This window comes from Mustela nigripes, chromosome 16, assembly GCF_022355385.1.
Source record: "Mustela nigripes isolate SB6536 chromosome 16, MUSNIG.SB6536, whole genome shotgun sequence".
NCBI lineage: Eukaryota > Metazoa > Chordata > Mammalia > Carnivora > Mustelidae > Mustela > Mustela nigripes.
Genome location: NC_081572.1, coordinates 37,346,800 through 37,371,323, shown reverse-complemented (window position 1 = coordinate 37,371,323; position 24,524 = coordinate 37,346,800). Strand labels below are relative to the sequence as shown.

Below are 24,524 nucleotides of genomic sequence, written 5' to 3'. Positions count from 1 at the left end.
GAAGAACTTATGGAATCCTGGGAGAACTTCTCTCATAGGGGGTCTGAGGTGTGACACTTCTTCCCAGTTCTACCACATTGCCCACAAGTCTGTCACTTTCCCCACAGCGCAGCCAGTTTAGACTTTCTGCCTTAGCTCCTCAACCCTCTTGGCCATCAGAGCCAGAGAACCGAACATCTCTGCCTCCCCTCCATTTCACCCCACCTGGTGCTCCATAACCGCCCTGCTGCACTGAAGTCAGATGGGGTCTAATGTTTTGCGATGAATCCAGGATAAATCCAGACCAACCACCCCCTTCCTCCCACAGACCTTTGGCTTAGTTTGATGTCTGATCTCAATCTGAAAATTATGCTGACTTTCTGAAATGTTTTCTGCGCCTGCCAGGATGTGATATGCCTACTATCTATCCCAAGGAGTAGAAATGGAGATTTCGAATTTGCCTCATACCACAAAGAAAACCTTCATATCCTCCTCATATTCTCTCCTTGGAAAGAACACCTGGACTTAACCTGGTCTTCGGGTTTTATTCTTTGCCACATATAAAGTGCAGACTGGCTCACATTCACCACTCCTTGACAGACTCAAGGATGCCATAGTGCTCACATGGTAATGCTGGCCTCACCGATGCTAAGATGTGCCACGTGACCTATTTGCTCCTGGAATTCCGAAGTGGAAGGACAGTCTGCAATGTGCAGGGATACAGACTGCATAAAAAACATTACCCAGTCTTTCACCTGCCCCATATTCATTAGTTTATGGTTGGAGACCATCAGAATGGACCTGTTCTGGAATAGCTCATAGTGGCTATGATAATCCACAGAAGTTATTCAAATCCAGCCTGAGGACGAACCTAATAAAGCAGGATTCAGCAGTGAGAAGCAATGAGGAATGAGAAGGGGATTCAGAAAATAGGGGTTCCTAAAACTGCTTACCAGCTGAGTGACACATCCCCCCACCCCAAGAGAATTGCTTATTTAATGTCCTCTCCAGAAACTTGCCTATAGGGTAAAACAGTTCAACAGTTAGCATTAGATCCAGCCTCCAACACTCAAGGAAATTTTCAATTCAAAGTCTAACAAGGCCCCGGGATAATTTGTAAACTACCATACTCGGGAAACACTCAAAAGGTGTGCTAAAAATCCTGGAATTCAAAAAAAGGAACCTGTAATTTAAAATGCTGGTGAATTACAGGCTAAGATTTCTTATTGTTATTAAGAAATAAATAGCGAAGCACAGCTTGGATCCCTTATCTACCAAAAGTAACAGACCAGCAGGCACTCAGGGGTTTCGCTTTATAAAGCACATGGATGCAACATGGTGTAGGTGAGGAAAACCTGTCATGCACCAGGAAGAATGGCCTGATCCATAGAAGAAAGATGTGTCCCTGTATAAAGGCAAGGGCAGTGAAGGACTAGTTGCCTTAGCTTCTTTTCAAACCAGAAAGAGAGACATCTTCCGTCAAGCTCAAATACTAGAAGTCTTGACTTTTTAACTACACCAAGTTTCAAAACACAGACACACAAAATTACAGTAAAGACAAGCACATCCTGTTTGCACTTGACTTCCTGTTCTAGGCCAGCTGATCTATTTACACTGCTACTGCCTAGCCACAAAACAGTAACCCTTCATATCTGCCAACAACCGGTTCACTGAGCACTATTTCACGGACAGTAAAATACATTATTCTACGAGTCGGGTAGAAAAGATTCACCTAAAGAGCACCAAAAACCAATATTGAGCCTCTAAGCCACTCTGTCTCTCCTATGCTTCCTACTGACGTCTGACCTACCTGATAAAAAATTAATACAAATAGGCTGAGATAAAAAATTAAGCCCGAAACAAAACTTGGAATATGGGGACTGAGAAAAAGAGCAAGGAAGACTGGAAATGTTTTTATTATTAAACGTGGGCCCCTTTCCAAAAGTAGAAGGAACAGATTTCTATCAGCCGGAAGCCCCACTGAGCAGACCCCCAGACGGGAACCACCAGGAGTGGTCACCACAGTTCATAAAGGGCCCTTCTGGTGAACACTGCCCCCAATCCAGCCAGCTACCAACCGGAGTCCACATGTCAGCAAAAGCTCTCCAGTTTTAGAGACCTGAAGCCCCCACTTGAAGGGAAATTTCCACTGTTTTCAAAGAGCTAGTAGTTCCCCCCACAAGCTACATTCAGTATTGGGAATAAATGCTAGATGACAAATATCCCAGTTTTTATGGGCCCATCGGTTGGCCTCCTCAGGTCTGTATTCTCATCTGGAAAATAGGAAGGTAAGACGACGCAAATCTCTAATGTTCCTTCTAGCTGTCGAAAAAGTTCCAGGATTCAACACTAACAGTTAGAGGAAGCTTCTGCCGCTCCTGACGTTATTTCTTTGGTCCAGTAAGATACCTCTCATACCCCACAATTCACGGTGTGAATATATGCCTTGATCTAGACCTCTCATGTACCCAAGGATTCTTTTCCCTCTCCCTTGAAATGTGGATCAGAAAGTTTCTTACTGAAGGCAAAATAACAAACCTTAAGGTTTGTTCTCTTGACATATGGTCTTTTTATTAAGATCTTAATGTAATCACCACTCAGTTCTCATGCTGGTCATATGATTCCTGGACAGGATAAAGCCACAAAAGGATGGAGAAAATCTGACCAGCAGCTTGTGGCCCTCCCACACAGTGACTGCTAACAGCGAAAGAACGAGGCAAAATCTGGGTAAGAAAAGGGAGTGGTGAAGACAAGCTGGTTGAGTCAGTGTAAGGGAAAACCCAGAAGAGAAGAAGAAATGAGGAAAAAAGAAGGGCAAAGAAGGGGGCGGGGGAATCCAAACCAATGAGCAGAAACTTAAATTCTGCTTATTCATTCATCTATTTATTTATTATCTATCTATTTACATTATGTGCAGAGAACTGAATTGGACACTAGAGGAGACACAAAGGTCAACCAGATAGATCTGCTCATGAGGTTATGGTCTAGTAGGAGAGATAAAGGCATGTACACAAACTACTGAAATATACAGTAGAAAGGATACTGTGCCATAAAGGAGACATAAAAGAGAATTCTCTACTATGAGACCCAGAGGAAGAAGTGATTACTCCCAGTGAGGGATCAGACAAGGCGGCTTCATAGGAAGAATGACATTCCAAGCCAAAAACACAACAGGAACAAGGACACCCAAGCAGGAAATCAAGGACACATAGGTACAGTGAGTAACTGGATTTGATTTGAGATACAAGTGGGCATGAAGGGAGGGATGTTAATAACAATAGCTAGCAATCCACAGAGCCACGGCTAAATTGGTAACTGGGTTGGAGCCAGAGAAGTACTCCAAAGTCAGACTCAGAATTTGAGTTTAAATCCAGTAGAGAAGGAAGGAGGGAGGGAGGGTGACAAGTTAGGAGCTTGGAAGACTCTCAGAACCCATAAAATTAAGATAATAAAATAAACGCAAAACCAGTGTGTGCAGATATTGAAAGTCCCTCCAGAGAGATGCAATGTCTTCCAAACTAAAAGCAAGAAGACGGGAAGACAAAAGGGCTCAGGTGAAGGTATTAACATATTTAAACAAAGAACATGACCACATCTGGGCTCATGGCAGGCTCAGTAGAGCATGTGGCTCGTGATCTCAGAGTTGTGAGTTGGGAGTCCCACATTGGGGGTAGAGACTACTTAAAAAGAAAATCCTGAGGCACTCGGGTGGCTCAGTGGGTTAAGCCTCTGCCTTCAGCTCAGGTCATGATCTCAGGGTCCTGGGATGGAGCCCCACATCGAGCTCTCTGCTCAACGGGGAGCCTGCTCCTCCCCCCCCCTCTCTCTGCCTGCCTCTCTGCCTACTTGTGATCTCAATCTCTCTGTCAAATAAATTTTTTTTAATCTTTTTTAAAAATCTTAACAGTGATGACATCAAAGTGTGATCTACAAAGTTTAAAAAAATCTAAAAGTAGAGGAGGCTATTTTGACTCCATAATCACCCAAGACTGAGCAATACTGCAACTAAGTGACACGCCATCTTCTCTGCTGTGGGACAAGTTTCTTTCATGAAGTTTAAGTGGGAACTGCATACAGTAGCACTTAGGGGTGTGGGCTCCTAGAATCTGAGGGACTCGATTCCTTCCAATCTGAGTTCATCCTCTTACCAGCTTGGACAGAGCCTTGGTTTCCTCTTTTGTAAATTGAGTACCATGGGCCCACTGGGAGAATTAAATGTCCTACTGTATGCAAAAGCACTTAGTAGAATACTGAGCAGATAGAAGGCAAATCAATAACCTTAGCTTTTTTCTAACTTCCCCCACAAGTATTCTATCATATTATTCCATGCTCACCAAGCAAGCTCAGTATTATTAAATTTCATTTCTCAGATCTCTTGATACAGAAAAGCAGTACCCTAGCAAAATCCAGAATCCTGTCAATAGGAAAGGGCTCCTTCATTCTGGAGTAACAAACTATCATTCCTTTCTGAGCACAGTCACCCAAGTCTGAATATAGTGCTGTCCCCAAAGACTGACTGATCATTTCCAGGTACAAAGCAAAACAAATTTTGTGGCCTGAGAACCAGACCTAAAATACAGTGACCAAAACCCTGAGGGGTCTTCCTGAGAAAACAGATGGCACCCACCAGGCTAGCCCTTCCTACTGCCACCCTCAATCTACAACAAGCCAGTCTGTATAATGTGACTTTCCTGTACTTCTCCACCCTTCACCTCTCCATGCCCTTCAATCATGCACAACGGCAAAGCACTTGATCTGCCTCTCTGACCTTCTGGAGGTCAAAGATCCCATCTTATCAGCTTGGCATTCTTCCCTCCATATTCCAGTATACCTTGCATCAAACAGAACTACGACATTTATTATAAAAATTAATTTCAAACACAGCTTCCTTGAACAACACAATCCATTGAACTCCACCAGCTCTACACTCTGAGGGAGGATTTATTGAACTCTTTTGATTTATTGAACTCTTATTCTACATTTTTCTAACTCCCCAGCCTTTCCACACCTGAGCTACCAAGTATTACAGAAACGTTGGAAGACTATGGACTGGGTGCCCAGCAAATTCATACAACTGGGACCAAGCCACCACTGGGCTCCGAAGTCTTTTATTCATCTCTAGTTGATGACTCCACAGCAACTTTCCAAAGAGCAGCATTGCGCGGGGTTGAGGACATGGGGCCTAGAGTTAGACAGAACTTACAGTCTTCCTCTGTGACCTCAGTCAAGGTGCTTCACTTCCCTGATCTTGGCTTCTGCTTCCATAAAATGGAGAACCTAAATGAGGTAATTAATGCAAGCCCTTAACAACACAAAGTGCTCAAAAAGTAGGATCTGAGTCATGACTCTTTTCTACTATGTGTAAGCTCAGCCCCTCTCCCCTCCTAACTAGAAACCTCCTCACCTGCTTTACCAAAGCAGTTCGGCTGGGGTTCGACTACTTATTTTGAGGCAGTGGTGGTGCCGTGGGAATCATGGATCAGGAGTCCAGCTGGTGCCCTACATGAGATGTGGGACCATGAACCATTCGTTTCACCTTTGCCTCTGGTTCCTCCACTACAAATGAGTGTTTTAATATGTGAGAGTGAAATGGGAAAATATGAGAGCATCAAGCAGAGGAGGGGAGTAAAGGGGAAATAAGTGAGATAATAAGACCTTCAAGTAAAACAAACCTGGCTTCAAATTCCAGTTCTAGCACTTACCTAGCTGTGTGACCGTGGGCGAGTTTTTTGTGTGCAAAGTGGGGGCAACAGCACCACAGGGTTTTGAAAAGGTTTAAAAGAATGTACAGCTACTTGGCACGCTGGTTTCCCCTCCTCCTTTCTGCCTCATCTTTCCCTTTCATCTCAAACATTCCCCTTTATTCACTAAACCAGTAGAGCACCATTTCTGACCATCAGTTAAAAAAAAAAATTAGCACATCTCCAACATCTCTACATGTAACAGCAAATTAGGCAAGTGCTACTGTTCAAATGGTGCTACTGTACTATCTAAAACCCAGTACTAAAAAGAAATTTCAAAGAGAAAGATAAAAATAGAGGAAAAACTTAGTTCTAGTATTTCCTTCCCATACCCCTGAGTAAGGTCTTACATACCCTTCAAATCTGGAAATTCATTCTGGGAGTCACTGTAATATTAGGCACCCTGTTTAGACCCAGAGAAAGCAGACTCGGGGCGGTCCCTGGCACGGGGACGGACACAAGGTCGGGGCTCAGCAGACGTCAGCCTCCGCACACCTGCTTCTCTGTGCAGGTCTGTGCAAGCGGGCTCTCAGCCTCTCCCCTTCTCTTCGGTTCCCTGCTTCCCCCACAAAGCAATGGTACCCTCCTTCACCCACAGGTCACACACGTGTTAGCTCACTCCACTCCGCTTCACAAAAGCCCTCTCCAACATCCTCAGAGATCTTCTGACAGCTAAATGCATGGCTTTTTCCCAAGTCCTCCACCTTCCTGACCTCCCTGCAGTCCCGGACACAGATGACCTACCCATGTTCTTCCTGCAGGCCCCCTTTTCCCCTTCCCTTTCCACTGAAAGTACAGAAGCTCGACTCCCTTTTGACTTCAAAGACCAACCTTTCTCCCTGTCTTCCCCTGGGTTCTTTTTGGTCCCTAAGTAACCCCTAGGGCTCTGTACTTACCACTCTTTCCTTCTCTAGTGAATTCTACCTGGTTCTTTTAAAATCTAGGGGCACCTGGGTAGCTCAGTCGGTTAAGTGTCCGACTCTTGATTTCAGCTTGTCATGATTTCAAAGTCGCAGGATTAAGCTCCTCGGTGGGCTCTGCACTGGACATGGAGCCTGCTTGGGATTCTCCATCTCCCTCTTCTTCTTTTTTTTTTTTTTAATTAATTAATTTATTTTCAGCATAACAGTATGCATTATTTTTTCACCACACCCAGTGCTCCATGCAATTCGTGCCCTCTATAACACCCACCACCTGGTACCCCAACCTCCCACTGCCCCCCTGCCACTTCAAACCCCTCAGATTGTCAATCTCCCTCTTCTTTTGCCCACCTTTCCTGCACATGCGCATGTGCTCCCTCTCAAAAAACTAAATCTATCCCACAAATACCCTATTCTCATCATATACAGTGCCATACCCTGCTCTGTGTGCTGTTATCTTTCTCAAGAACTAGAACACACACCTCCTGACTGGCCTCCTCTTCGCCGTTCTCTTTTCTCCATACAGTAGTCAGAATAATCTTGGACCGCTTGTTACTCTCCTGCTTTAAAACCTTCAGTGGCTTCCCATCATGCTTTTCTGGTAAAGCTTAAGACTCCCCATATAGTCCACAAAGGCCCCATGTGATGTGGGCCCCGACTTCCTCTCCTGCTTTACCTCATGCTGCCTCCAACCCCACCCCCATTCACCTCACTCTAATCCTTTGGCAGTCCTCCTTTCAGTTTCTCAAAAATAAAAAGACTACTCCTTGCCCCCAAGGTCTGCACACTTGTGGTTCCTTTCCTGTCTGGAACATTCTCCACAGCTCTTTTCACCAAGCTGGCTCCTTATCAGCCAGAACTCTGCTCCCCTGCCCTATAACACAGTTGTCTGGCACACAGTTGGAGCTCACTTATTGTTGAATGAATAGACTCCATAGCCTTTCGTCAGAGAACTCCCAATCGAAATACCCAGAATCAGTCTCACCCTTCAGTTTCAGCACCTCATTTCTAAATGCTTGCTAGATGGATATCTGTACCTTGAATGTAGCATAGCAAGTACACTCAAGACCAAACCCTTCATCTCTTCCCAAACCAGTTCCTCCCACCTTCTGAAATTACACAAGCAGTTTAATCCACACCTCCACTTCTGAACCATGAATTTCCTATTCATTTGCTCCACCTGTCCACAATTCTACCCCTCTTTAAAACTGAATTTAAGTCACTTCATTCATTCATGCATTCAATCAACCAGTTATTCATTCATCAAACACTTACTGAATGCCTTTTATGAGGCAGGTACTATGTTAGATACCAGAAAGCAAAGCAGACATATTTTTGTCTACTCTCTATCAAATAATCACACAAATGTTGTAAATTATATAAATTATAACCTACAAAATGCTACAAAGGAAAAAGTGCTAGAAACTAGAAGAAAAAATGTGAGGCATCAAAAAACATTCCTTTAATGATGTGCTGATTGAAGGAGACAGAATTTAACTAGGCAGACTAGAGGGTAGAACCTGCCAGGCAGAGGGTTCAGCCAGGTCCTGGAAGCAAAAGGAGATCAGCAGGCCTATCTTAAGGTACCTACCATTCTGCCTTATATATTATACCTATCAGAATCAGTCTTGTCCCCTTCCCCAACCTCTATCCTCATTTTACTGTCACCTGAGAAAAAGTACATACAGTGTCTCAGGTGCCACCACCGCCCCCCCAGGAGACCTGGATTAATGAACATGTCTGGTACCTATGGAAACCATGCTTATAAAAATCTCCCAGACAACTCTAATATGCAGCCAAGTTTATAAATCAAATGCCTAAACTATCTACTCAATAAACATGTATCAATTAGTCTCTAATTAAATATCCCTAAGGTTAACATGATAAACTCTTTCCAAATTGGTCACAATAATCTCAACCATACTGTATGGCCTTTAGCAGTGTGACACTGATATTTTACCCTTCCCGAAGTGTCCCCTCCCCTTCAACGTGGGCTACATTTGTGACTTTTTTAACCAAAAGAATGAAGGAAAGTGATAATGAAGGACTCTTTCATTATGGCTGCCCTGGAAGCCAACCGCCATGTAAAAGGAGCCCCATATTGATTAATGACTGATGAGAGACCAAGAGGGAGTCCAACCTCAAGGAGGAGAACCAAGATGTCTCGGCCAAGAGCCAGCACAGAAATCCACATATTTTGAGTGAAGCCATGTTAAAGCTCCCAGTCCAATGAAATCACCTGGGCAAGGTGGTATGTCCTTCTTCCCTGGATTACAATTCACAGAATCATGAGCCATAAAATGGCTGTCATTTGAAGCTACTAAATGTATTAGGATGATTTGCTACACACTGGTAGATAACTGAAATAGTCAGAAATCCAACTCACTTTCAGCAATCATACAACTGTTTCCCAGCTTTTATGACCAAGAAACTCTTCTTCATATTCATTACAATTACTCCCCCTTCAATTTAAGCCCATGTCCTCTTAAATCTTTGAAGTACGGGAAGAACAATTAGTCAAAATCCCCCCAGCAAAAACTATTCTTATACTTGAAGATGGTAATCGAGCCATCCCTTAGCTTTTCCTTCTGTAGGCTAAAATCATTCCTTTTAAAAAAAAAAAAACTTATAATGATAGGACTTATTTTTAAACTTTTTAATCATTTTTATCCTCTCAAGTATTGGGATGGCGGGGGTGGGGAGGGAACGACAGAAACTAGATGCCACATGCCAATACTTAACAGAGATTATTTCCTAGCCCTTATGGTTCATCTTTCCATAATCCAATTCCACAAAAGTTTATTACCCTACAAATGTAACCATTTGCTGAAATTACCATGAAACCTTTTGGGTTCTTAACACTCCGCTTACTCTATCTTGTGCTGACTCCCTTCACTCATCAACCTAGTCTGACACTCCATTATTGAAATAGGTTTTCAATAAATTCTAGGTATTTGAAGCACAATAGAAAAGCTTGAGGTTGGAAGGCACCCCATTAATTTCAATCAAGGTCTCTAAGCACATTCAAGGCCTTTCTGTAGGTCAAAAGGCTCTGAGTACCTCCTTCTACTTCGATGGTAAAGTGGCCTTATAAAAGGCAAGATTTTTAGCACTTGCCTACTGAGCAAAGGCACCTTTTCTGTAGAAGCCAATAGGGTGTATTTAACTACAAAGAGACAAACCAGTTGCTTAACGCAATGTAAAAACATGCTCTCTCTCTGAAGTCTTACCTGCATGTATACTTCAATGTCAAAAGTAGCTTTATAATCACCAGTAAAATAGGGATAATAAAGCCTACCCAACACAGAATATTGTAGGTGTCAAATAAAATGATACAAGGGAAATAATTTTGTAAAGTATTATAAAAATGTTAGGTGATAATGTGGAACTAAGTTTAAGTTTCAGCAAGCCCAATAAATCTTCAAATTAACTTCAAATGGTTACCTGATGATTTCAGGTGACCTATATGGAATAGCACCACGGGCTCAAGTTCATCAAACAGGAACTAAAAACATGCCACCTAACAAGACAGCTTACGAATTTTATAATACTGCCAAGACTAATAAAGATGTTTGGACTAATGATTTGATACTGGGGACCCACTTTAGCCACTGTCTGATAGTGTTGGGCTCTAGGCCAGGGAGCAGGTGTGTAGAAGGAACAGTCTACTAAAAGAAATAGACAGTGCTGTGGAAGTCCAAATAAGGAGGAACAACTCTAACTCTACTTGACGAAGGTAGGGAAGGTTTCGCATATGAACTAATAAGTCTCCAGGGGGATGAGTACTTTGCGAGTCAGGAGGATGAGACAACTTCGCCTAGAACAACATGCTATAACCAGAGACTGGGAAGATGGGAGAAATTCGGTGAGGATGGAGAGGAGAGAAATGACTAGGAAAAGGAGAGAAGTAAGCCAGGTAACATTAACAGGTGGGACAGGGTCACATTGTGAAGGGCTTTACCTGTCAAGCTAAGTAGAAAACAGGAATCCAATGGCACTCTGAAAACCTGAGAATGAGAACATTTGATTTAGGCCTTTAGGAAGATAACTTTGGAGATAACAATGTGGAGGGGACAAGAGCAGAGAAAGACCTAAGGTGGGGTGGTAAAGCCCGGTCAAGACTGGATGGAGGGGGCACCTGGCTGGCTCAGTCAGCAGAGCATGCAACTCTTGTTCTTGTCCAGTAGTTCAAGCCCCACACTGCAGGGTAGAGGTTATGTAAAAATAAATAAATAAATAAATAAATAAATACATAAATAGTTTTTAAAAAGAAGATTTGATAAGGCTCTCAACCAGAAGTTACAAACTCAAATTCCTGGAGGCAAAGTGGGTAAACTGTGACATTTTTAGTCTTTAACATCTGGGAGAATGGTTACCTGTAATCTTTGAGAGTGCAGGCCCCGTCTCTAAGTATTCACACACAAAATTCGAAGACATTGGGCTGGTTAAACAAAATGTCTAGTAAATTAAGGCAATACAGTGGGAATGAAGGAAAGCCACACATCTATCAAACGGTACCCCAATAACATCATCAAAAGCTCTTAGCAGGGGCGCCTAGACGGCTCAGTGGGTTAAGCCGCTGCCTTCGGCTCAGGTCATGATCTCAGGGTCCTGGGATCGAGTCCCACATCGGGCTCTCTGCTCGGCAGGGAGCCTGCTTCCTCCTCTCTCTCTCTCTGCCTGCCTCTCTGCCTACTTGTGATCTCTCTCTGTCAAATAAATAAATAAAATCTTTAAAAAAAAAAAAAAAAGCTCTTAGCAGAGGGGTGCCTGGGTGGCTCAGTCGTTAAGTATCTGCCTTTGGCTCAGGTCATGATCCCAGGTCCAGGGATCGAGTCCCGCATCAGGCTCCCTGCTCCAAGGGAAGACTATTCTCCCTCTCCCACTCCCCCTGTGTCTCTGTCAAAAAAATAAGTAAAATCTTAAAAAAAAAAAAAAAAAAAAGCACTTAGCAACCATGGACTTAGCATATTTAGGTGATGTGAGGCATAAACAATGAACAGGAAGACCTGATGGACATCATTAACAGAGTTGAAACCTACAGCAACAGAAGCAGCTGACTGGTCCTCAGTGGGAAGATAACGTATGCCATTTTAGATCCCTTTTGAACACTCTGGTAGGTTTTTCAAATTGGGTAAAGTTTATCAAGTTGGAAATAAAGATCTGAAGCTTGGGAGAGACAGCTGGGCTACTAAACATACGGAGGATAGCTGAATTTACGAGCCTATTTGAGATCCTTGGAGTAAGGGATATGGAAGTGGAAAGATGCCCAAGGTGAAGTCTTGGAGCCTCTCAACGTTTATGGGATAGCCAAAAGAGAATGCAAAGAAATAATAGAAGGATACTCTGGAAACTCAGAAGAGACAAGGTAACCTCAAAGCCAGATGAAGAGGGTCACTGGGGGAAAGAAGAATGGCCCCACAGTGCCACATGCCAGGCCAAGATTAAGTAAATTGGAGGCTGAAACCACAACATTGGGTTTGGTAATCTGGAGTTTACTTACGATCTTTAGGAAAACATGAGTAAGGTAATGTGGGCAGAAGCCAAAATAACAAAGGATTGATAAGAAAATCAGAGTTGAGGAAGTATACAATATAGGTTTCTCCTCATTCTACCCTTACTGAGAACCAACCATGTCCCAAGGAACATGGATATCATTCTAACAAAACAGACACTGATTCTTGACGTACGCTATGATCAGAGTAAAGAGTGCTGTCCTGTGTACTTATCCAATCTTGGTGAGTAAGAAGAGACTCCATGGAAGAAATGACTTTGGCTCTGAAGCCAGCCAGGTGAAGTTGGGGCAGGGTGTTTTAGAGATAGCTGGCTGGTGTAAAGGCCTGGGGTAAAAGAACACATGGGCCATCTGAGGGGAACTGTAAGGAGCAGAAGCAAACTCTGAGAGGGGCAACTGCCTAGCAGTGAGGCTTAAGTGTTAAAAAGTTTCGAAGTGAAGAACAGGAGGGAGATAGAGCAATAGTCTGAACAGAATTAGGGATGAGGGGAGGTTCTTCATAGTACCTCAGAGAAAAATATGGAAACTCGCTGGGAAGAGTGTTTCCCTACAATTCAATATTCCAGTGATTAGATAGATAATAAAATACATTCGCTTCTCTCTCTTTCTTTAATAATTGTTTAGTTTGACTAAACTATTTCTCACAGGACACAAAAAAGGACAGAAAATACAAGAGGAAAAGATGGATAAAAGCTGTAAACCTGACATGTTTGTCTTCTCTAAGGTTTCTATGATAAATGGTCTATTTAGGACTAAAACCACATCCAGATCCCAAATGAAATGAAACTTTTCCCCCTCAAGACCTCTTCTAAAGGCCTAAGGGACTGACTTTTTAAGATACCCGTACTGCTGAGGCAATTCTGAAGACAAAGGATTTCCCGTTCCTCCTGCAGCTCAGTCTAGCTAATAAAACGAAGAGCAAACAGTCTGGGGTTACCTGATTTTGCCTGTTTCAAAACATTACCACAGCAGAGAGCAAGCAGCCTCCAGTTCCTGCCGCTGAGGTCCTTGGAGCCATTTCAGATGAGCTCATCTCAGGAACCAACAGCAGCAGCTTTCAGGCAAAGTGAATGGTGCCGCCTGGGGACGTGTCTTTGGTAAGTAAGCAAGATTGCAACAGAGCAGGCAGTTTACCCAGGGCAGTGCTGACTCATGCGAGGCAAACTCCTGCTTCCCAAACAACCCAGCCGGTGCCAACGCAATCAACCGCAACTCAGAAAAGAAGAGGTGCCCCACTGATTTTTTTTAAATGGAGTGCTGACTACTGAGGGCTGGTCCCTCACTCCCCTCTCTTGCTGGTTGCTCGGCAGCCCCTGGAGCCCTTACCTGGAAGGCTCCAGTGGTCACATTCTGAAATTTCATTTGAGAACAGGCTGGGGCTCAGGACAGCAAGATTAATGAAGGTAGCAGGTTCATGGCCTTGAAGTTCTCCCCTGAGAGGCTGATAAAGAAGTCACTTTGCATTTATAAATTAGAACATCTGGGTCAGAGGAAATGAGGAACTTGCCCAGTCATTGCTAGTTGGTCAAATCACCCGAGTAAATTTTTGTCAGCTTTAACCAGGCTCCCCTTTCTGTTTCCCCATTAGGCCATCCCTGACCTCTCTACTTCCCTAGACAATGCAGAATTTCTAATTAAGACAGAAATAACTGAAGGCTTTAATCAGCTGCCACACACAGTTAAAGCCACATTATCCACCAGCATACCTACCGGATGCTTAAGGAATCCAGGAGTCTCTGAAAACTGTATTAACACTTGCTTTTAAAAGAAAAATCCCTAAATCTGTGTCGATTCTCCTTTATTGGCCAGCTTATTAAAAAAATCAATTCTAGAATGACTGGCTCATCAACAGCTATTAATTATTATTGAATTTGCCCTGACCAGCTAGAATGGTGCTATACAAAGAAAACAAAAGATTAAGCCTTTGCTTTATGTGGGGTTGTTTTTTTTTTGTTTTGTTTTTTCATTAGACAAGAAAGAAACATTAAAGTTCACATCAGATCCTTCTGCTCCCTGCTCAAAACTTCCCAAGGCCATCAGCTTTTCCTCAGCATGGGAAGGCCACCACACCTAGCCCTGTCCATTCTTCAAGGTAGGTCCCCTGCAGCGTGAACTCTGGATGTAGCTGCCAACTCAGCTTGTCACTCAATAAATGTTATTAGGTTAAAATGTACATGCAGACTGTCAGAATTTGGGTTTAAAAACTATGCTACTTAATTCTATTCCATTTCAAGGGGCTAGTTTAAAAAAAGTTATTTATCCAATTGGCTTAATTCCCCTTAATTACATTATTCCAGTAGGATAGCCACACTGAGCTTTTATAAGGTTTCATAAAATGTTTCCGCTTTTATTCCTCCCTTTCAGTGTTTTCCTTTTCAGGAAATGGCTGTAAAGTTTTCCTACAGTATGTGTTAATTAGTTCTTTGCAAATGATAAAGACATCTTTAGAGCAGTTGGCAACTGTTATCTCATTGACCACACTTAAAAAAAAAAATTTCTGTAGTTGCTGATAAGTCACAAACATTCTAATATGAAGCAACCCTCAAGACACATACAGAACGGACAAATAGGAAACCTCTTCTGAAAAAACCCATTATTGTTAGAAGCTTCTGGCACGTTCTATATATTGGTTAACTTTAAATAAGGAAGAGAAAATTCAGATAGTACTGTGGCTGGGAAGTAAATGTGAATTATATAAAGAAAAATACAGGAGCCAGAAGCATCAGAATTTCCTAATTCTGCTAAAATAAACACCATTTAGCAGGTGAGAACTGTTGCAGATTATCATTTCCCTGTTTTGGATTCTGTACAATTCCGATTTTTTTCTCCAAAATATAATCATACCCCATCCCAGTTCCTTCTTTTAGGCTGGAAAGGCTGAGGATTACACTGATTTAGGGCTTTAAAAAGAGGCTAAATCTGAGCAAATGACTTCAAGTACTTGAAGTTTTGTGAGGCTGCATGAAAACTATGAGACTATGAAACTATATGAAAATAAGAAAACTAATTTGGCTTTGTGCTTAGTAATTTCTCTCAATGCATTATCTTAAAACTCAGACAAGTCACCACCTAAAGGTACATTTTATGGGTGGTCATAAGAGATATAAATATCACTAAAGTGTGTGTATAAAACTTGCACACACTCATACTCACTGTTTTTCTTTTCTTTTTTTTTTTTTTAAGATTTTATTTATTTATTTGACAGAGAGAGATCACAAGCTGGCAGAGAGGCAGGCAGAGAGAGAGGAGGAAGCAGGCTCCCTGCTGAGCAGAGAGCCCGATGTGGGGCTCGATCCCAGGACCCTGGGATCATGACCTGAGCAGAAGGCAGCGGCTTAACCCACTGAGCCACCCAGGCGCCCCCTCACTGTTTTTCTTGAAGAGGAATATGTAATGCCATTTATAGGCCACTTTTTTTTTTTTTCCTGCAAGAGATCTTAACATTATAAACAGTAAGCAGGTGTCAAAAGAGAAATAAAAATATTCACATCTCGTGATTCTCTAGTCTTCCAAATCCGTGGAAAATTACCAAATACATACAAAAAGATAATGGGACGATACACATACCAGGGAGGGAGTTGTGGTGGGAACAGATCAAGGAGTTATTCTTAGCTTTATGAGTATTTGAATTTTTTATTTTTGCAAGAAACACATATTCAAATATTAGTAATTTAAAATTGGGTTAATTTAAAAATTTTTACCATTTATGAACTAATCTTTCCCCTTTCTCATTCTTTCTTTTTTTTTTTTTTTTTAAGATTTTATTTATTTATCAGAGAGAGAGAGGGGGAGAGAGCGGGCACAGGCAGACAGAATGGCAGGCAGAGGGAGAAGCAGGCTCCCCGCTGAGCAAGGAGCCCGATGTGGGACTCGATCCCAGAACGCCAGGATCATGACTTGAGCCGAAGGCAGCTGCTTAGCCAACTGAGCCACCCAGGTGTCCCTCATTCTTTCTTCTTAACAGCTCCCTTTTACCTTCTTTTCCCTCCCCAACATCCTAAATGATACTGCACATTTATTCTGTTCAACAAATTAATCCTATTTATGTCCATATCCTTTTTCTTACTGAGAAGGAGCTGACTTGATGAATCCAAGTTTTCAGGAACCAGTGCCTGGCTATCTCTCCTTGTGGAGACTTAGGGACATTGCCAAATTCTAATCCTTGGAGTTGTAGGATCTTACATTTTTTTCAAAAAACTAGAGTACCTCCTCTTCAAAAAAGACAAATGAGCATCAACCAAACATCTATCATCTAATAAATCACAGAAATTAAATATGAGAAATAAAGTAAATTTTAGGATACTCTACAATCCACTCTAGGGGTACTTAACAATCAACAGAAGTGCTTATTAAAAATGATTATTTCCCATCCCAGTCCCTCAGACATTCTGAATTAGCACAAATGCAGAGAAGGGCCCCAGAATCAGAATTTTAAATAAAGAACTCCCTCTCCCACATGATTCTGATGCAGGTGGCCTTGGATATTTTGAGATTGGTCATACAGCTATGTTCCCTGAGCACTGTTTACAAAATGAAAAGTTTCATTTCAAAGACCACCAAAATGAGCAGTAGTCTGAGAAGCTCTTGGACACTAGTCCCCTTACCCACAAGAACAGCCAAGAACATAACAATTGAACTGTATTTATTTTGTCAACTGGACCATTATTTTCTTCAAGCCTCCAGAGACAATTATCCTAACTACTCTTAAGGATTTTAGCTGTCACCCACAGTCATTACACAGAGACATTTTCACACCTGGGATGCAGTACAAGGGGCTTAATGGAATTTTTATGGCTGTGAAAATTAAAGTTCACTTGACTCAAGAGAATACTCAAATAAAAGAAGGAATAAAACCTCCCCAATGGTGCAGGTTGAAAGTAGAGGCTTTTGACTTCCTGATGAGGCAGTTTTGCCCAGAAATTCAAACCATGGGATGCTATATAGCTCATATGTCTTCAGAGTACCCAAATGCCAACTTATCGCCACTGTATCAGCCAAGGCAGGCTCACTGTAACATTTGGAAGCACAAACCTCCTGTATAAAATGGCCTCTCCTGGGAGACAGAGGCTGTCGCCATGGCGGGGATCATTCCATCCTGGGGCCAGAAGGACCAGGCAGTGCCTTTAATCTTTAACGAGCCACCTTCATGTTCAGATGTAGGGTAGGAACTGGCACTGCATAAAGCTCAACCGGCCTCACAACACTTTGCTGCAACCCCCACTCTCCCCACAGCTGTGTGAGGGCAGGTGAAGGGAGTCTGTCCTGGCTGGTACAGGTACCAGAACCCGTCCTATAACCTAACTGTGGGCACCCGATTATCCGTTATGGTGTAATAGTTCAGAAAGGTATCCAGTATCAAGGGTACAGCAACTGCTTACCTCAGGCACCATGAAATACTAGATCCCTAAATGTCAGGGAATTGAAAAAGCATCGAGCCTGCAGGAAAAGGGAGAGTCCAAAGGTGAGAGGACACAGGCTGAGGCCCTAAGACCGGGGGAAAGGAAGTCAGCAACAGGACCCAACTGCCATCCTGGGGAGCGCACTTTAGAAACACGGCAACAGAAATCTTGGAACCGCTGGGCGCGTAACTTTCTATACAAAGCTATTTCTTCCTTTTTTTCCCCTGAGCTGCTAATACAGAAGGGCAGGGAAAGGCCCTTGTCATCCAAGTCCCTCACCTAAACAACTCCCAAAGCCTCATAATGAAGTGATTAGTAAGCTCAGGTCCTATTCCCCAGTAACCAACCACCCTCTCAGAACAAAAGATTCCAGCATTCAACTCTGAAGATTTCCTGAATGCACAGTTCTTTACTGTTTTACCTCTGGATTCTTCTCCTCAAATACATCTATACACACTCTCTTCTTTCTCTCTACTCCCCGCCACCTCCCATACTTATGCCCTGCCTCCAATAAGTCAAGACTTCCTGACTTTTCACGTTGGTTTCCATTAGAAATGCCACAAGATTAAGTGACCTTCTCACACGTTTCCAAGCCTAGGGGGCCTTTGTTGACATGTGTTTCATGCGGCAGGGTTACTCCTAGCCAAGTAGATAAGGTTACCTGTTCACCTACAGTTAATCTTCAAACTGGCTTAGGTAGGCTAGGGAAATAAAAGGTAAGACTGCACAGCTTGAATGTCCCATCAATGTAATCAAAATAATGGAAGAGAAAGAAAAGACAGGAGAGATTTCAAAATGAAGAATGAACTGTGCATTTCAGTAGCACTTAAGAAAACACTCCATCTGACTAAGCACCTGATTGAGTGAACAAATACCCAAAGGACTGTACATTCTCCAAAGATTATCGTGCTCACAGTTCTTGCTTTCCTCAAGGTTCATAAAATCAGACTTGCATTATTCATAATAGAACAGATAGGTAGATCCTAACAGCCAGAATTTTACTGATTTTCTTGCAAATAAAACTACAACTTTATTTCGACCAAACCCATGTAACAAGGAAGAAAATACATTTTGTTTAGGTCTTTCAAAGGTATCTCTCAACCCTTTTGTAAGAGAACAAAAAAAAAGGGGGGGGGGGGGTTAGAGAAAGGAATACAACTCTGTCCCAGGCTGAAGCACTTAAAAACAAAACAAAACAAAACACCATCACAGGGAAAATGCCCATAATACATTCTCCACTGAAAACAAAAAAGCATTAACAGAACAGCAGTTGGGGACTACACAAACACACACATACACATATACACAGAGAGTGAAAAAAGATACAAAACATATAGCTTAAATGTCTAGAACCATTGGGGTGACTTGGTGGCTCAGTCGGTTAAGCCTCTCACTCTTGGTTTCTGCTCCGGTCATGATCTCAGGATTGTGACATCCAGGCCCCAACAGGCTCTGTGTTCAGCGTGCAGTCTGCTTAGGATTCTTTCCCTATGCCCCTGCCTCCCACCCCCTGGCTCGCTCTCTCTCTCAAATAAATAAATAAATAAAGTCTTTTTTAAAAAAGTCTAGAGGGACGCCTGTGTGGCTCAGTTGGTTGAGCAACTGCTTTTGGCTCAGGCCATGATCCTAGAGTCCTGGGATCAAGTCCCACATTGGGCTCCCTGCTCGGCAGGAGTCCGCTTCTCCCACTGACCTTTCTCCTTTCATGCTGTCTAATAAATGAATAAAATCTTAAAAAAAAAAAAAAAAGTCTAGGGCCACCTGGGTGGCTCAGTGGGTTGGAGCCTCTGCCTTCGGCTCAGGTCATGACCTCAGGGTCCTGGGACCGAGCCCTGCATCAGGCTCTCTGCTCAGCAGAGAGCCTGCTTCCTCCTCTCTCTCTCTGCCTGCTCTCTGCCTACGTGTGATCTCTGTCTGTCAAATAAATAAATAAAAATCTTAAAAAAAAAAGTCTACAACCATTTAATAGTAGATACTTCTGGTAAGGGAGACGTTTACCTTCTGCTTTATATGTACACTCCTGTGCTATTTTAGTTTTTTTTTAATGAGCGGTATAAGCTAATTAATATTACGAGAAATAGGGATCACTTGACAAAATGAAACAATTTGAACAAGTTGGTAGGGCCATTCTAAGCCAAATTTTTAGCGTATTTAAAGCTATATTCACTGAGGCAAATTTCTAAAGAAGTTACCAGAAATTCATAGTTTGAGGATAGTATTGTTTGTTCATCATCACTGGCAGCAGTGTGCCAGGTCCTGCCGGGTAAAGGGAGAGAGTCTCATGCTCACAGTTCTTGCCTCCCCCTCTTTCCTCTCTCACAGCCGGGGGACGAAAGAGCACGTCAACAGACCACTGAATGCTGTGTACTGCAGAGGCAGTCTTGCAGCACCCTAACAATATGCGACTCAAAAATCTTTGCTCTTCATCAGGTCAGTTTTACCAAGTTATCTGATGAACTTAAAAACCAGATATGCTGGGCGCCTGGGTGGCTCAGTGGGTTAAGCCGCTGCCTTCGGCTCAGGTCATGATCTCAGGGTCCTGGGATCGAGTCCCGCATCGGGCTCTCTGCTCAGCAGGGAGCCTGCTTCCCTCTCTCTCTCTCTCTGCCTGCCTCTCCATCTACTTGTGATTTCTCTCTGTCAAAAAAAAAAAAAAAAACTTAAAAAAAAAAAAAAAAAAAAAAACCAGATATGCTACCTAGGGGAAAAGCTAAAATCAAAAATGGTGACAATACCGAAAGCTAGCAAGGATGCGGAGAAGCTGAATCTTCTACTTTGCAGGTGGGACTGTAAAATGGCACAGCCACTCTGGAAAACCGTTTGGCAGTTTCTTTAAAAAACTAAACATATACTTACCATCGGACTCAGCAATTGCATTCCTGGGCACTTAATCCAGAAAAATTAAAAACTGTGTCCACAAAACACCTGTACCCAAATGTTCACGACAGCTTTATTGATAATGCCCCAAACTGGAAACCACCAAAATGCTCTTCAACAGGTGAACGGTTAAAGAAACTGTTCCATTCACCCCACAGAATACCATTCAGCCATAAAAAGGAGCAGACTATTGCTACACACAACTTGGATAGAGAGGGCTGAGTGAAAAATGCCGATCTCAGAAGGCCACATACTGTTATGACCCATTTCCATAACACTTCAGAAATGACGAAATGAGAGAGGAAGAGAGAGAGAGAGAAGAGATCACTGGTTGCCAAGGATTAGGGATGATACGGCTCTAATGGTGCAATTACTCATTTCACTGTCCAATCACCAGGGGGAACCCAGAAAGGTGAAAAGTGTGTAAAGCAAAGCACATTTCTTACTATTCTGATTTGCATCTGAACCTCGAGTCAGGAGCCAAAAGGCAAAGTAACCAAGCGCAGAGTGAACCCTGCTGTGGTTCCAGCTCAGCATTCAGCGGAAAGCATCCTGCTTGAAATCAGCAGCATCAGAACACTGCAGCAATTGGACAAAGAAATTGTGAAAGACAGGGTTACCAGGCAGGGCAGCTCACATTTGACAGCTTCTGACCACAACTAGTTTTTCTTACAGAAGTCTCAAGAGCAGTCTCCAAATGTGAGGGAGAGGTTAGCAGAAAAACTTACAAGGATGCTTCCTCTGTGATTTCTTTAGGCCAGTCCTCATGGGGCCTCTGAGCAGGGGAAGCAGGACCCAGGTTTCAATCCCAGAGAACAAAGTTTTACTTTCTGTACTGATCAGGACTTCCTCCTGAAAGTGGTCTGTCACCATTTATGCCACTATCGTTTACAAGAGGAGGCCAGAACTTCTATACATCTCATGTAGAAGCCACTTGACTGGGAACGCCTACCAACTAACAGGAAGACACACCCCCCACAAGGAAAAAAATAACTAAAAAATGAACTGCCACCAATACATTCTCCTCTAAGCCAATGTTTTAGCTGTTTAGCCAAATGTGCTTTTAAGGGTGACTGGTTTATACATCAAATACAATTATAATGTTAGAATTAGGAATAAACTATAAAGCCATCCTTCAGTGTGAACAGAACTAAAACTAATAGAATATGTAACAAGTATTACTAATACCTTTTTTTTTTAATTTCCAGAGAAAAAGAGAGAGAGCAAGAGCAAGAGCACAAGCAGGGGGAGCGGCAGACAGAGGGAGAAGCAGGTTCCTCGCTGAGCAGACAGCCTGATGCAGGGCTTGATCCCAGAACCCTGGGATCATGACTTGAGCCAAAGGCAGACACTTAACCAACTGAACCCCCCAGGCATTCCGCTAATATCACTTTCTAATCACATTCCATACAAGAGGACCATGTATAAAAAATTTCAAAGCCCACCCTTGTACGAACTGGAATCTACTTCTGAAGACCTACTCTGAAAAGTCATCATCATAGGCAAGCCAGTAGAGTGTAAAGCCATTGGAGCCTTGGTGGTTGAGAGTTTGGCTTTAACGGCCAGAAGGTTCCAACACTGTGTGACCTTAGGCCTATCACTTAACTTCTCTGTGCAGTGTTTTCACATCTGTGGAACACAAATACTAGTACCTACACTTCATAAAACTGTTAGGAGGATGAAATAAGTTCTTACAGGCAAGTCCCTGCACCTGGCCAGTACATGACTGTTGGTAATTTTTATACAGATAAAATATGGCGCAAAGACAAGTATCACACAGCAAAAGAATTGTCAGTCCTACACAAAACTCTCTCCTACTTTTAGACACAAAGAAGCTTTCGCCTCACTTGCACCAAAGAATGCATACAATCCCATTCAGAAAAAAGTATCTTTTTACACAATGGAATGAGTAAAATAAACCCTGCGGAGCACGCCTAAGGCTTCCCAAACTCCCATGGGCAACATATGATTTCAATAGGGACTGTTTTGTAAAGGCAGTTTTATAATATCCTTTACCAAATGAAATGTTCAAAGTGAAAATTCAAGGCGTCACACAGCAGTCACAGACTTTCAGAAACATCTGTACCCTCACTCATGTTCCCCATCCTTCTTTCCTCATCAAGGTCATACTAACCGACGATCTCTGTAGGCTGGTCCACAGCCTGACAGCAGTGCCATCCTCCAGAACAGGCACTAACTGGGGAAGGCAGGCCCAGGGAGTCAATATCCTCTAAACAGCCCAAACCCACACCCCGCAGCAGGCACAAAGATGGGAGTTTGTTCTACAGACACTTAAAAAAAAAAGTTTTGACTTCAATAATCTATACACAATGCCATACCTTTCTCCACTTCAAGGCTTCCCAAATATTCAGGGAACAACCACAGACATTTTGGAACCAGAAACATAAATTGTTTCCAAAAGTGTTCAACAATGCTTGTCCAAAGGCCCCCGTAGAGCTGGTAATTTAGACAGCTGTGCTAGGAACCACAGAAGCTGCATTTTCTAAGGAGTATTGCTTCCGAACAATTGAAACTTTCTCCAGCGCAAAGCCCAGACACAGGGAGCAGTGTTCTTTGCGAAAACCCACAACAGTTTCATTTTTGTTTAACCACCAAAATAACAGCTCCAATAATCTATCAAGTTTGACATTTTATCCAACTAAGCAATTAAACCAGGATGCAAAGCCTGCAGATATTCCCCCCTTTGCTCTGTTTCAACATTTGTTTTGACATTACAGCAACACAAACTACTAATACTTGTTCCCAGACTACTTATAAAAGGCTTCTATAAAGCAAACACAAACTTCAGTGTCTCAAAAGAAAAAACAAAACTGTATGTCCCCAAATTTTATTTGTCTTCTACCTTTAAGCGGCTTTATTAGCAGTGAGTAAAGGCCAAGAAGTTGAAAACTCCTTTTTAGTATTTAGTCAAATACTAAAATACTCCTGATACAGGCACCAAAGGTAAGTTCTATTGACTTATTCTTAAGCATATTAAAGGTAAACATCCCTCACCTAATCTCCAAGTAGTAAAAATTATGGTTGTGATCTAGTAAATCACCAGGCCATGGAAATTCTCTCCCCAAGTAGGAATGGGAGTCCTCAGCTGGTTGCTTCATTTACAGGTAGCATAAGGAAGAAAATGATCTCAGTGTCCTCAGAACCACCCAGAACAATGCTGTTCAAAGTGCCTTAAATCCCTCCTCTGCAAAATAAAGGCAGGCCCCAAATTTCTGAATTTGGGGGTTTCTCAACATTATCATCACCATCATCGTGATTGTTGCCATCAGAATCCCAAATTTCCATCCCAATGCTCTTGATTCTCTAGGCGTAGGACAGGAATCAGGAAACTGGATTTTTTAACAAGTGTTCAGGAGATTCTGGCGCATGCTAAAATTTGAGATCCACAATAGATCATGTTACCAATGCTTTCTAGGAATAAAAAAAAGGTCATAAATTGTATGTAATCCCTGATTTAAAAAATTATCTTAGATAAAGAATATTTTTAAAGCAGGGTATTAAAACTTAGAGAAAGATATTTTAACATGCTTTTATAGTATCTGTGATATGTAACAACAAATTTCAACTTTCCCCCATCTTATTAAGTTTATTAATTTTTAAAGGCTTTTTTTATTTTAGAGAGAGTGCATGCATGCAGAAGACTGAGAATCTCAGACTCCCTGCTCAGCACAGAGCCGCAGAGGGGTCTCAGGACCCTGAGATCATTACCGGAGCCAAAATCAAAAGTGGGTCACTCAGCTGACTGAGCAACCCAGGGGCCCCTATTTATTATTATTATTTTTTTGTAATCTCTACACCCAAGGTAGGGCTCGAACTCATGAACCCAAGATTAAGAGATCAAGTCAGTCAGGTGACCCAAATTTTCCCCATTTAAAAAAAAAATGGCATTGGGCAAGGGTGTCTGGTTGGCTCAGTCAGTGGTGTGCAGCTCTTGCTTTCAAGGTTGTGAATTCGAGCCCCACATTGGGCAAAAAGGTTTAAAAAAAAAAAGTTTGGTTTAAGACCAAATGTAAATCAAAATACAGCCAAGTATTTGCATTCTGTGGCATCAAAAACTGCTTTCTTGACATGA

General features: G+C 42.4%; 1 protein-coding gene across 6 annotated transcripts in view; it reads right to left on the bottom strand.

Moving 5' to 3' along the window:
- RFFL (ring finger and FYVE like domain containing E3 ubiquitin protein ligase) overlaps positions 1–24,524 on the bottom strand; it is a 66,030-nt gene that overhangs the window by 33,432 nt on the left and 8,074 nt on the right. Inside the window, exon 1 of one of the 6 annotated variants that reach the window (XM_059379400.1) lies at positions 13,093–13,217. The exons of 3 other annotated variants lie outside the window; for them this stretch is intronic. Coding sequence is in view for 2 of the 3 variants with exons in the window: in XM_059379401.1 (XP_059235384.1) it covers positions 7,123–7,162 (40 nt within the window). In the remaining variant the exon portion in view is untranslated. Of the gene's footprint in view, positions 1–7,122; positions 7,241–13,092; positions 13,218–24,524 lie in introns of those variants that run through there. 2 more of the 6 variants (XM_059379401.1, XM_059379396.1) reach the window with 2 other exon arrangements.